Genomic DNA, 13,842 nt, shown 5'->3' with positions numbered 1-13,842 from the left:
TACGCTTGGAGGGATTAAGGATTGTTGGCAAACTGTGCAACTTGGAGACGTAGAGAAAGAGTGTCGCCGCCCAGCACAACCAGACAGACCGAATAACAGAAAGCCAGTCCACCTGATGGGCATTGTTTACAAGCTGTAGTCTGGAGAGACTGTTCGGTCACCCATCAAAACCACAACCAGACAACCAACAATGCACAGCTGGAGTTCAGGAGTCATGAGATGGTGCACAGTGAAAGTTTCTGAGAATGTGGGCTTTCGGTCTGTGTCTTGCTCTCTTGCTATGTAGGAGGGGTGCGGGGGCCTTTTATATGTCTTTGTCCAGGGGCCCATTGTCTCATGATCTGTCCATGGCTGTTTTGCTATTTGGAGTTGTTTTTCCCAAATGTGCAACCTCTAAACCTCTAAATCTCAAAACCACTAATCCTCTACTCTAATATATCATTATGTGTGCCCCCCGCGCCCCCGCCACGCCTTTAAAAGAAGGTAACTGGTTGTGCCTTCATCATACATGTAATCCCAAAGCAGTCCAATACTTAAGATAATGCGTTCTGAGAACCAAAAACCTTGTAAGACACAGGTGTAAATAATAAAATGAATGATGGCTGAATTCCATTTATCTGCTTCAGTTTCAGAGTCCTGCTGTTGTGCGGGCTGGCTCCCTGCCACACACTTGAATAGAATGGAGCCATCGTTTTTTATAGCTGGTCTATTTTGCTGTAACCGTTCCTGAAGTGAGTGTACATATGCAGCTTTGGAAAGCATGATAGTAAGCCAGGGGTTCAGTTTGTTTTTTTGATTTTTTTTTAAGCTTTGGAATATTGTTTACTGTGTATAACCTCATAACCCTACTTCTGGATATAACACGGGTGCGTACACTGGGATCAAAACAAAAATATTTGTGTCTAATGAATCAGCCTCCCACATACGCTTGTTAGCCAGAGGAATTAAATATTATTTTTAAAACTCACCATGAATCCTGGATGGATGGATGTTTTTGCATTGATTATGGCTTCTTGTTTCATATAATGTGTGTTTTTCTTTTCCGTTCTGGACTCTAAGTGATTTTCATGCTCAAAAAGCCCTGCTTTCATCCTCACAATGCAAAAAAAAAAAAAATAATCATCCCTTCAACCTAAGTAGAAATCCAACATTTCAAAAGAAAAGGGTGGTGTAACCCTTATTAGTGTTGTTGGTTACCATCACAAGGTGCTCAATGAGGTGAGACGATCTCCTGTTTTAATACCATGGGGGAATACGAGGTGTTGGGCCACCTCTGTCACCTGAGAGTGTGTGTGTGCCACCACCCATCGCGACTTCAACCACATCCCAGGGGAAACCTCCTGCACAGATGTGGCCATCACGCAATTTCCACTCAGTGAGTGGCTGCTGCGCTGTTGGCCCACCACCAAACATGTATTTGTAACACTACTAATGCAAGACTTTCTCTTTGCAAGAGCTTCTCTCTCCTGAGCTGGCGCACAAGCACTTGTGTCAGAAAGAGCGGACTGGTGAGGTTAGCGGTCTGATCCCTGTCTCCACACTGTGTAGCCACAACAAACAGAGAGCTTCACCTATCAGGCTTATCTGGTAATGAGTCTCTAGTTACCGGGCTCCGGTCCCCAGCCAGCACCGCTATAAACCTTTAGGGAAGTAGAGCCAGGAGGGCCACAATTAGAGAAGTACATGCAGAGGAAGCACGAGAAGGCAAACACAAAGACAGAAGAGCAAAGAGATAATGCACACTCATGTTTCCTCCTTTGTTTTGAACCAGCTTTGAATTATTGCTTGTGTTAAACTTGAGGGTCGATCTGTGCACCACTGACTGGGTGCAGGGCTGAAGACAGACAAGAATAGAATATAACAAGGTTACTGAGCACAGAGGGGCAAAGTGCACCTTGTTTACATTCCTGCTTAAACACACTAGCCGCACACACAGGACACACTAAGCTCTGTGCCTTTAACAAGGTTATTCCTTGAGCCTTAATCAACCACAAATACAAAATAAGGTCACGCAAAGTGGCACGGCAAAATTCATCTGAGCGTCCTCATAAAAACGTGTGGTTCCAGAAGCTTGGTGACGCCGGGACAACTTGCAGTGCCAGTTGGTAAATTAGGCCTGCTGAGGCTGGCGAGCTAGCCGCTAACACGCCAGCCAGCGGGTCTCGATCATTTCATCCGATAAAGAGTTACCGAAGCTCAAAGCGCTCCCTTTTGGAATTCAGGTTTTTTTATGTGCATAAAAACAGGTGGATGGAAATGCGCTGCCTCATTTCAGTTTTTCTACACTCTTTGGTTGTTGTTTTTTTGTCCTGTTAAAAAAAAAAAAAAAAGAAGAAACATTTCTGTGGAATCTGCAAATGAATTATTTTATAGCCTATGGGAAAACCATTCTTGGCAGCAGGTTTTTTCAACCCATTAGCCTTCGGCGAGGGAGCCAAAAGCTTGAAATTACGACACTGTGTAGAATCCCCAGCTTTCTGTTTTATTAAGGACATACATGGTCAAAATGGAAGCATTGGTGAGTCACTGCTGAGGCTGAGCCGGACAGTGTTTTTCTCTCAGACCCAGTCCGTCATCTGCTTGTCATGGGCGAGGGTTCGTGCGCCATGTTGCCAGTGGAAAGGCTACCATCAAAGATTCATACCACTGACCCCTTTGAAGTCGTCCCTGAACCAAACATTGTTGCACACATTACTGAGCAGAACAGTCACTTCCCATGGCAACAGAAAACAGAAAGAGAGAGACAGAGGGAGGAAGACAGGGAGACGGGGACGAGAGGAAAATACCCATTTAAAGCCATTTAAGCCTTTCAATATTCATGACAGAAGAGACTGCGGTGGTTCCCATAAAGTTTGGGACATTAAACCTCCAAAGAGGCTCTGAGGTGGGTGTCATCCCTGTAGACTCAGACCTCAGGGCCCCCTTATGCATTCGGGATGGAAAAAACACTCAGGATTCAGGCTGAACTGAAGCTGAGAGTGGCTTCCATGTTGTCCTGGCAACCTGCCTGGCAAGAAAGAAAGAAAGAAAGAAAGAAAGAGGAGAGGAGAGGAGAGGAGAGGAGCTGGGTGTGAATGGAAGAGCCCATGTGTGGCGCCAGGCAGTCTGCCCGGCGGGGCGACTCAATAGGCGGCTGTGAGGGAGGGAGCGGAGCGGCGACGCGTCCCGGAGAGCGGAGGAATGTAGGAGGCACAATAACACACAGCTGGAGTAAGGAATGGCGAGGAGGCGCCGCCAAATTGGCCCGTCCCGGCTCCCCTAGAGCTGCAGTCATGGTCGTGGAAATGAAATTGTTTGCTAGATATATGAAGTCATAATAACGATGCATTATAACAGAATTAGAATTGACCCATTTTCTCTTATGAAGGCTATTAGTAGGCGAATATACATCTGATAAAACTCTCTATATAATTATCATAAGAGACAACGATATGGTCAAAAGAGACTGCAACAGAGCACATCAGTATGGAAATGTCAATATTAACGCATCCTCGAGTTTCACAATGCCGCCAGTCCTAACAGGGATTAGGAAGATTTACTATATATCTACTTTTGGTTCGTTTTTTTTTTATTTTATTTATCTATTTATTGGTCAGGTCACACGTTTGGATTGTCTTTCTTGAGTGAGTCAAGGCAGGTTTTCTCTGCGTCTAAGCAGGTGGTTTGGCTCGTGATCGTCTGTCACTGGAGGGATCGATACGAGCGAGGCTGTGCGTAATTACGCATGAGTGACTGCGGGGCGCTAAAGGCGCAGCCCGACGCTAATCCTGGTGAATTGTGCAAACATATGCCGTCACCTCTGGCTGGATCAATCAGAAAATCTTCAAGGTGGGCCTCTTGTGCGGCTGGACGTGAAGATACTTGGGACTTCTTTTCCACCCCTTTGTACAACGATGGTAATGCGCAATTGACTGCTTTAAATCGCCTCTCTCTCTCTCTCTCTCTCTCTCTCTCTCACACACACACACACACACACACACACACACACACCTCCTACCAACAGGCAGCCCACCGCAGCGCACACAGAATGAGACACGCCTTTTTTCTCCGCTCCGTTGTCGGGTCGGTGGGCAGCGGGCTGCCGGTGATTGACCAGCTCCTCTCCCTGATCTGTCAGCCGGCTGGCTTGGCGCCTCCCCTCTCCTCTATAAATGTAGGAAATCTATTCATTCCTTCCACACCGAGCCTGCTGAAGTAAGAGGAACTGTGAGGCTCCACGGGATGTGTTGACAGACTAGAATTCCGCCTTCTGGTTTATCTCATTCTCTCGCTAATTTTGCGGCCGTATTAAAGAAGCTTTTCGCCGTGTTTACAGCGCCGTGCTATAATCTCTAATACCTCCTGCTACCAGTGCTGTTAATTACTTGATTTATTATTTTTTTTCGCTGCCTCTCTCTCTCTCTGAGCCGTTGGTTATCTAAGATGAAGGCTGTGACTCCAGTCCGCCCCCAGGACTCCTCCTCCAGCAGCAGCGAGCTCTCCGTGCACTATCTGTCGAAGCAGAGCCTCAACATCGCCCGGTGCAGGATGGAAGAGGAGGACCTGTTCTGCCTGCAGTACGACATGAACGACTGCTACAGCCGGCTGAAGCGCCTGGTGCCCACCATTCCGCAGGATAAGAAAGTCAGCAAAGTGGAGATTCTCCAGCATGTCATAGACTACATCCTGGACCTGCAGCTGGCCCTGGAGACGCACCCTTCTCTCCATAAACAACAGCCACAGCGGACCGGGACCTGCCCTCCTCCAGCCTCAAACCCCAGCCGGACACCGCTGACGGTGCTCAACGCTGACCACCACCAGGTAAGCTTTAATCAGCGGAGACGACTCTCCATTCCTCGCTTTCACCGGGACTTACCGGGGACCCTGATTTACAGTACCTCCCTGTGCCAGACTGCCGTCCGCCAGTCAGACTCAGACAAAGCGCGTCATGCCCGTTATGTGTCATTGTCCTCTCAATGTTGGAGGGGTGGTAGGGGAGAGGGGGGGGGGGCATATCAAAACGCTGTCCACCTCATATCGCAGCCTTGAAAATTCATGCGTAAAAACGCATTTGGCGTGGGTTAGATTGCGCACTTGATTGCGGGCTTTATGATTTGCATGATAATGACAGTGTGTGTCAGAGGCCCACCTTATCCCAGGATTGGTGAAGTACCTCAGCCCGCAGCCCACTCCACTGCGCACAATAAGGGCAATTTGTTATTCAGTAGGCTATAAGAGAATTTATTATGGGAGATATAGCCGGCTGATTCTCTGCCGCTCTGCTGTGTATCATTTATTTAGCAGGGCTTTAGGCCTTGCCTTTATTTAGTCTTATCCATGGGAGCTAAATCGTTTTACATGTTTCTTCTTCTTTTTTTCTTTTCTTTTTTTTTTGTTGTGTGTGTGTAGAGGACGTCAATAGTCAAAAAGCCGGAGGACTCTATTTTATGCCGCTGAGATATAAGCACTGCATTGGTAAGTTGACTTAAAATAACATCAGTCTTTATTTGAAATGTTTTCTGATTTTTGTTGTTGTTGTTGTTGTTGTTGTTTACAGTCAGAAGTTTGGTTGCTGATTTTGAATCCCAGACACACATAAAAAAAAAATAATAATAATAATAAACCCACCATAAGTGGTGGTCACTGAAGCATCCCCATTAACTTGATTATTGCAGCCTATATGTGGTGTATTGACAATCTCTAGAGTGCTCTGGGGGAGGCCAGCAGACGTCAGGGAAAATAATAATTGAGGAACATGAAATTGGCACCAACCTCAGAGGCAGCTGTGCTTTGCGCAATAACTGTCACTGGTGTAGCAATCTGGGAAGAAGAGAGGGTTAAAACCTCAGCTTGCCCTCGCTTTCATTCTTACACACACACACACACACACACACTCCTTCCTCCCTCTCGCTCTCTCTCTCTCTCTCTCTCACTCTGTCTTTCCCTCAACAGCTCCATTCAAGCTGCTGTTATTGGCTTTAATGCTAGATTTATAGCACTGAATCTAAACACACCTGGATAAGGCTAAAAGCGCGTCCCTGGCGTGTGTTACGTGAAGACACTCTTGCAGTCTTTCTGGGAGTCTCGGCTGCCTCCTGTCACACTTGCCCAACAGCCTGAGGAGCTGTGTGGTTGTTGTTTGACCTGGTTTGTTTTGGGTTGTTGATCAAGCATGGCCTCTGTTTTGTCGGTGGCGCCAGTCAGTCTGGAGTTCTGAAGCTCACCCCCACCCCCCCACCCCTCCCCTGCTGCTATTCATCCCCTCCACAGGTGTGCAGGCTGCACAGAGCCGCTCCAAAGCCAGCAAAGCTTCGCCAGGGACTCACACCCAACTGGAGGCACAATCACAAGGGGATTTCAAAACCGCTGGGAGGAATTCAACCCAAATAAAATCACCATTCATATCAGCTTTTTTAAATTTTTTTATTTTTATTTTTTGGTTCCGTTGAACAAGGAATCAGTGTGTAGACATCGCCATCCTCTCCTCCCTCCTGTTTAAGTTGCTCTGACTCCACTTCTTGTCACTTGATGTTTTTGTTTTGTTTCTTCAAAAAGAGTGAAAACATGGAATCCCCACGCTGAGACGTTTTTGTTGGAAACCCCGTCTGTCAACAGCTATAAAAAAAAAAACTGTTTGTGAATTGTGCTTAAAGAATAACTAAAAATGACTCCAGTTTAAAGCTTTACTAAACTGCGAAAAATCCTTGTACATGTTTTTGGACATCTATTGTTTAAAATAGGTGATTTGTGTTGAACAGGGCATGTCGTCCCTGGAATCTTAAAATGTTTGATACTGTAAAAAAGAACAATTCTGATTCGAGACAATTAAGATTGTACATATAGAGACACAAATGTTCTATGAAATTATGTGAAAGGAAGACTTATATGCTTAAAATAGACTATTGTAATTATAAGATATTTTTATTAAAACCTTTTTTTTTTTTTGTCGTTATGTAAATATTGTGTTTCCACTTATAAGTCTTTAGTGAATGAACGTGGTTATGCTCTGCCAATAATGTCCTCACATGATGATACCAGTTAACTCTTTGCAGTGTTTTTGGAATAGTTGAATATGTAGCATGTCAGGCTCATTGCAGAGATATTGAATGTGCACTGAAGCAGCCCTCCCTGTGTAGATATGTGGTGGAGTTCAACACGAGTTCTTTTACTATTCGCCCTGCTTAGCTTTCTCTTGAATTGTTTTGTAGTCATTAACTATGACAACTTTGGCCCGCTTGGAGCGAAGGGCCGGTCTGCTGTTTGATCTTTTTTTTTTTTTTTTTTTTTTTTTTTTTAAAAGGCCTGATTTGATTCTGTTACATTGCGCTCTTGTTCAAAATCTAACCCGGGAGTTGCATCACCTCTGACAGTGTTTACAATGTAATACCTAAAGAAAAGAAAAAAATCACAGCAAACCAACGTTATATTTGCTCAGTCAGAGAAGTTAATGAGTGACGCCTTGAAATCATTAAACTCTGGTTATGAATTGATGAAATATGTGTGGACATTAACAGACCCCTTTTGGACAGCAACCAATTGTATTCAGACAGGCTGTGTCTTTAGGTTAATATTTCCCTGTTGGAGAGTCAGCAGCCATTGTTAATGTAAAGAGAAGAAGAAAAAAAGCCTTTATTTTTCATGACATTGAACACCGAATTTACCTCACCACCCTCCTGCCAGTGTGAGAGGGCACTTGTACATTACCGTCAGCTGCACTGTTGGACTTGACCTTCACTGGCTTGTGAGGAGTTGTCAAAACAATTAAAGTTTCCAGGAAGAATTGTGTCGTCTCGAGTTTTGTCTCACGGGGCATCTTGGTTTATTGCTTTCAGTGCCAACGCTGTCACATGAAATAATGAGGATAAAGAGGGAGGTGCCGGGCAACACTACTAAACGAAACATAATGCAGTGTGTGTGTGTGTGTGTGAGTTTCATGGGAAAATAAAGGGGTGGGTTAAGATGTTGAACTGTTGCACATGTCATCGGGGGCCTTGAACCTGTCTTGCAGGATTTAGGGATAAAGCTTTTTGTTTTGTGGGCTTTTTATTAAATCCATCACACGTGTGGCCACAAGTCACAGGCAAGAGGTCTGATTCCTGTTCAACTGTGAACCAGGTGTCGTTCATTTTTAAATACTAAAATCATCCTCAAACGCAAACTGCAAATGACGTCTCTATATGTGGCCTTATCTATCCTGCATTCATATGTCGAAGGTAGATTTCTCATTGCAACATGCCTCGTTAAACAAAATACTTGCACGCCATTGGTGACAAACAAGTTATTACAGCAATGTAATAGCTTTACATAATAATGGTTTTGCAAAATGAAAAAAGGGCATGCAAAATGAACAGCAACACCCTCAGTGGACCAAGCGATTTGTGGGATCATTTTCAGTGAGCAGAGCGATCCCCTCACGGACACTGTGGAACTTAAATAGGCCTCTGCAGCAGGTACAACGTAAGTAGCAAAATCACATTCCTGTGGATAAATCAGTGTAGCAGAAAGAAAAGGCAAATGGAAAATTCACATCGCTCAGGTTGACCATGAATTTACATTTTTACGTTCGGTGTTTGGCATTTAGCTGACACTTTCACCTCGAGTGACCTATGATGAGTAAAGATAAAATAGCATTGCCAGTTAGCAGAGCTCACGGATAAAACAAACAAACAAACAAACAAAAAAAAACGTTCTCACCCTCACTTACAAGGATATAGAAAGAATGTCCAGTAAGGAAGTATGATGTTGAAAAGGCGAGCTCTGCACGAGGCCTCATCGGGTTTATGGGAGCGCTCAGGTCGAAACACAGGAATGTCTTAAATGTTTCATAGATTTGGAAAAAAAGAGACCGATTTCTATTAAAAGGTTGATTATTCATGACGCATTTCAAGTGTATGCACGGCTTAAAAAAAATCTTAAATGCAAAATTCCATCTTCATTCAGCCCCTATATTCTTTTTCAAATATTTTCCTAATTTTCAAACGAACAGTATTTGAGAAATAACTATGAAATGTATCCTAAATGCCATCACTGTGATGGCTGTATCCACCTCCCAGTTATCAGTTACAGTCAGCATCCTTCCTGTCGTCCTCCTAGCTGCAGGCTTTTCTTGTGCTGACCCTTGTTTAGTTGTCCCCACATCCACCTGCTGGATGCAGGTTAAAGCGCCCGTTTGACACCGACAAGCCGAGCGACAGAGATGCCCTGCGGGTGCCACACTGACACCTTTCAGACACCCTGGCGGCTCCAGCGTGGCCATTTGAGGACAAAGCAGGCCATGCAGGCCACCTGTGTGTGTTTATAGTCCACAGAAAGAGAGCCGGGCCTCGCTGCCCTTGACGAGCACCGTCCTTGTGATGATGTGAAATGTGTGTGTGTGTGTGTGTGTGAGTGATAAAAGGTTAAAAAAAAAAAAGAAGAAAAATAGAAAATGAAAAAATGTGTTAAAGCACAGGTGGCCGGCTTGACTGTTAGACCTTCCCGATATGATTAAAGATATTCTGGTTCTCAGAGACGGAGAGCAACAACACGAGCCTGACAGTTCAAACCGGGCTTCAGCAGCCTCGACTGCACAGTGGCGTCACCGGTGTGTTTTTCTTCCGGGAAGCGCTGCTCTTTATGGAGAACGTCTGGGATACGGTGGAGATAAACTCAGCTGACACTTTTACTCGCTTAATCCTGCTGACCATCCATTTTATTTGCACAGCAGTTTCGCCAACAATAACATTTAATTCATCACGTCAGTCAAATACATCAGTATTGAGCTGATGCAACCGTGGAAGTAAGAAAGGTGGGGGTTGGGGTTAGTGATGCCTTGCCATAATCGCCATATGAGGGTTTATTTGCCACATGCATTTTGCTCGGTTATACTGAAAAATGAATATAGTCTGGTTTTAACACGTGATTTTTCTCCCTTCTCATCATCATTTTAAGTCCTAATGTGTTCTGTCCAGCCAGCTGCACTTTTACAGTATATTTACAGAAAATATGTTGCGACATATCCAGAGAAAATACATGTATCAGTGTAGAATGTAATAATTGTGGCAAAGAGCCCATCAGCCACACACTCGTGCTTATGTTTACACATGCAGTACATGTACACACTGATGTTTTCCACGGCAGCTGCGGTGTAGTACAGCATGGACACAGGACAGGAGACGTCTATTACAGCTCCATGATCTGTTGGTCTCTCTCTACTAGTCAGCATTCCAAACTGCTGCCATCCCTCGGCACATTATTCATCTCTGCTCCTATTATACTTTGCTGCAGCCATATGTTGACTCACAATTCCCACTGTCTCGCTATTAGTTACCACAGTGGTGCCCCATCTCTCCAGCATTGGCTCCCCAGGACTTTTTCCAAATATTCCAAGTTGGGAGCGAGACAGCCGTGCAGCTCTCTCTGCCTCTTTTTCACTTTCCACAAAACCGGACCAGCGCTCCGTTTGAATCCCTACCTGCGGGCCTTCCCCTCCCCCGTGCGTGTACTCCCTGCTCCGGATCGTGGGAAAGCATCGCATCCTGTTTGATAAGGAGGCCCAAGCCACATTGGTCAACCTGTTCTCCACCCTTTAGCTGAGGCCGAGGGAGTGGACGCACCGGCCCTGTGACCAGTCACTCGGAAATGTCACTATGAACACACTATCATTATTATCAAAACAAGGGACTGGCTGGGCTGCAAGTGGAGCCAATTGTTTGCACAGGTGTGTGTGTGTGGGTGTGTGTGTCTGTGTGTGTGTGTGTGTGTGTGTGTGTGTGTGTGTATTCATGCATGGCTCTCATTTGTGTGCCTTCGTCGGTGTGTTTCCCCTGCGTGTTCAAAATGCCCCTCTTGCAGGAGATTACAATATAAAACCAAAATGACAAGAGGGATTGCGCAGTCTGACTCGCTGCTCCCGGTGAAATCTCTCTCTCGCTCATCATCTGCAACTCTTTTATCCTCCTCTTCCAGGTGAAAAAACGACAACGTCACTGATTGCATGCAAGTAAAAAAGAAAAAAAAAAAAAAGGAAAAGAAAAGCAGAATCAACTGGTTTTTCTAGCGCCCCTTCCATACAGGAGAGACACACCAGCTCCTAATTCCACAAATTTGCACAGCGCACCGTGACGCAAACACATAAAACGAGGACGCTCGCCGTCGTCTCTGCCTTGAATTAACCTTCTGCATATGTTAAACTGCAATAACAGGTTTGGCTGTCGTGTCTCGCCTCCCTCTCTCCCTGATTTAACTCCACATTACGGCGTTCCACGGGGGCCTATATCCCTGCGTGTTAATCACTGCTCTTCCCGGCGCACGGAGAAATATATGGCGGGTGCTCGCAGAGGAACAGTGGAGGACGAAAACGTGCTCGCTCTTGGACACTACTTGATTACAGACTAATTGGTCTAGAGTGATTAAATATCTCATGCTTCCCACTAATTGCAGCTATTTAAAGCAGCTATTAGCTTAAAATGCCTGCCACCAGCAGCCGTTTACTCATAAACAAAATGTGAGATGCAGCAATTCACCTGCACTGCTCAGGCTGGGAAACAAGAGTCGGAGAGAGTCGCAGGGAGCGTCGTGCTGCAGAGAGACATCGCAGAACATCTGACATATTTCAAGTCTTGTTTTGTCAGAGAGCGAGTGAATACTTTATGCAATACTCAGCATTGCTTCTTTCTTTTTTTTTTTTTTAAATACATTTTGAAAAATGAACAGCTATCTATCTATCTATCCCCCCCCCCACCCCCCCTTCCTGCTATTCCAAAGAAGTAACAGATGTACATTTTCACTGATGCCTAATTAATCACAATTACATTTTCCACATATTCATATTACTGGTGATAATTGATGTGTAATTATTTCTTCATTTAGGCTGCGTGTGTATTAATGATTTGACACTTCATGTTTTTATATATGAGAGGAAAAATATGAAGAAACAAAAAGATCCCAGCGCGGATCATTCCTTTTAATTTAGCAGCCGTAGCCGACGCTTTGCACTCAGAGATACTCGAGGAGGAAGGACGACACACACACACACACACACACACACACACACACACTCGCACACTCAACATGTTTATGTGATCTGAGCCTGGAGCGGCCATCAAACACAATCACAGGAGAGTTAATGTGTGTACACCCACCAGTTTAGCTTTAGTCAGGGCCTCTTTCAGGGCAACAACAAACAACGACAGGGGTGAAAGGGAGGAAGAGGGAGAAAGAGACGCAGTAAGAGAGGAGGAATAGGGATAGAGAGTGTGAGAGCGATAGAAAGAGCAGGGTGGAGGATGGAGGGAGGACTTGGCATCACCAGTGCCAACCACAGCTCCCGGGAGACGGGCGATGAATTACAGAAATGAGATCTCAGACAAATGCCAAGCTTTTCCAAAGAGCAGCGCGAATGGCTGCGCCCCCCTGGAGAACACAGTGATTAGAGAGGGGGAACCAGGGGTCTGCCAAGCCCCTTAAAGGGTGTGTGTGTGTGTGTGTGTGTGTGTGTGTGTGTGTGTGTGTGTGTGTAGGGGTGGCACCGGGACAACAGCCATGTCACAGGAACATGACCCTGAGGTGCAGCCATCAGACAGCCAATATGGCGAGTTAAATACCGCTGCTGCATCAGAGCGGAAGGGCTCCAACTGCCTCCAATCAAACAGGTTTCTGTTCACCTAATGAGCTTAATTAATGAGGCTTAGTTTACACTTCTTTGTTCCCGAAAGAGGGAACAATGTGCCGCATTTCCAGAAGAATACAGTATCTCTCTAACTCAGGTATGGATGCTTTTCAGCAAGAGGTCTCCATCTGTTTAAAGCAAGATTAAATACAGATACATACAGGATGACAACAGAGGCTAAAACTTGTTTACCTGCATTATTTTTATTTTTTTACATTTCTTGCCCATGTAGTTATTAACTTGCTTTATCTGGATGAAGCATATATGAATTTACTATGATACATGTGCATTTTTTATTAACTCTGACATAACAAGTAGGGATATACAGTGATGCTTCGACTACAGGCAACAAGCAAAGAAAATCCAACAAATCAGCAACAACAAGAAACAAGAGTGCAGGCAAAAGTAATGCGCAGCGTATTACATCAGCAGTGGAGAGGTCACGACTCTGGGTGGACGTATGTCCTGACCTACATCATTAAAGCTGCAGCGCATTACAGAGTCAAGATAGAGGGAAAAAAAGGGAAGAGAGTCAAGATAAAGGTATAGGCATAGATATCTATCCCTCTACCACGAGAACAGCCCACCCCTAAACAATGTAATCCCACTTCAGCACGATAGAGAACGAACCCACCAACTAGCCAGCGATAGTCCAGGTACACAGCAAGACCACAATATTGTGTTGCATTGGGGCTAATTGAAGACTCAAAATATTCACAAATGCTTCCACTGGCAGACAATCATTCCCTTACCTACTGTTGCACCTGTAAATGATACACATTTTTCATTGGCTGGCAGAATGAGCAAAGAAGTGCCATGAAGTAGTTTAAGTGACTGGGAGCCTGAGAGGGGTTTGCAAAGGCAGCTTCCATACCGTGCCACGTGATCAGTATAGATTGATATAAATGCAGGAAATAGCATTCGCATCATTTGAGAAAATCATCTCATCGCAACGTCCTCTCACTAGCTTTTCCAGAGCTTTCAACTGCATTTCATGATGTTCTTCAGTAGATGGGAGTTTGCGTGGTTAAAAGATCTAGATCAAGCTGTCAAGTGGACCTTAGATTAAGATTCTTCTGACTTCTTTGTATCCCCAATAGATAGATAGATAGATAGATAGATGTTAATTCAAGGTCATGAGAGAAAAAATGTCATCTAACGTGTTTCTGCCGTGATGCAGGATGACAGGAGTCTGCGCTCTGGGACTCAGATAT

At 44.9% G+C, this 13,842-nt stretch overlaps 1 protein-coding gene across 1 annotated transcript; it reads left to right on the top strand.

Moving 5' to 3' along the window:
* The first annotated feature begins 4,205 nt into the window (after nucleotides 1-4,205).
* On the top strand, nucleotides 4,206-7,759 carry id4 (inhibitor of DNA binding 4). Its single transcript, XM_070912347.1, has 3 exons — nucleotides 4,206-4,800; nucleotides 5,389-5,454; nucleotides 6,250-7,759. Exons 1-2 carry the CDS (start codon nucleotides 4,423-4,425, stop codon nucleotides 5,434-5,436), a joined length of 426 nt encoding a protein of 141 aa, XP_070768448.1. The 5' UTR covers nucleotides 4,206-4,422; the 3' UTR covers nucleotides 5,437-5,454; nucleotides 6,250-7,759.
* Nucleotides 7,760-13,842: the final 6,083 nt, after the last annotated feature.

Source organism: Enoplosus armatus, chromosome 9 (genome assembly GCF_043641665.1).
Source record: "Enoplosus armatus isolate fEnoArm2 chromosome 9, fEnoArm2.hap1, whole genome shotgun sequence".
Lineage (NCBI taxonomy): Eukaryota > Metazoa > Chordata > Actinopteri > Centrarchiformes > Enoplosidae > Enoplosus > Enoplosus armatus.
Note: the sequence above shows the minus strand (reverse complement) of the source record. Positions and strands in the feature narration are given on the sequence as shown.

Bases quoted from the DNA above. Each gene is read 5' to 3' on its own strand.
- id4 (XM_070912347.1), top strand. From the start codon at position 4,423: ATGAAGGCTGTGACTCCAGTCCGCCCCCAGGACTCCTCCTCCAGCAGC. The intron at 4,801-5,388 runs GTAAGCTTTAAT...GTGTGTGTGTAG, and splicing joins TCAACGCTGACCACCACCAG to AGGACGTCAATAGTCAAAAA.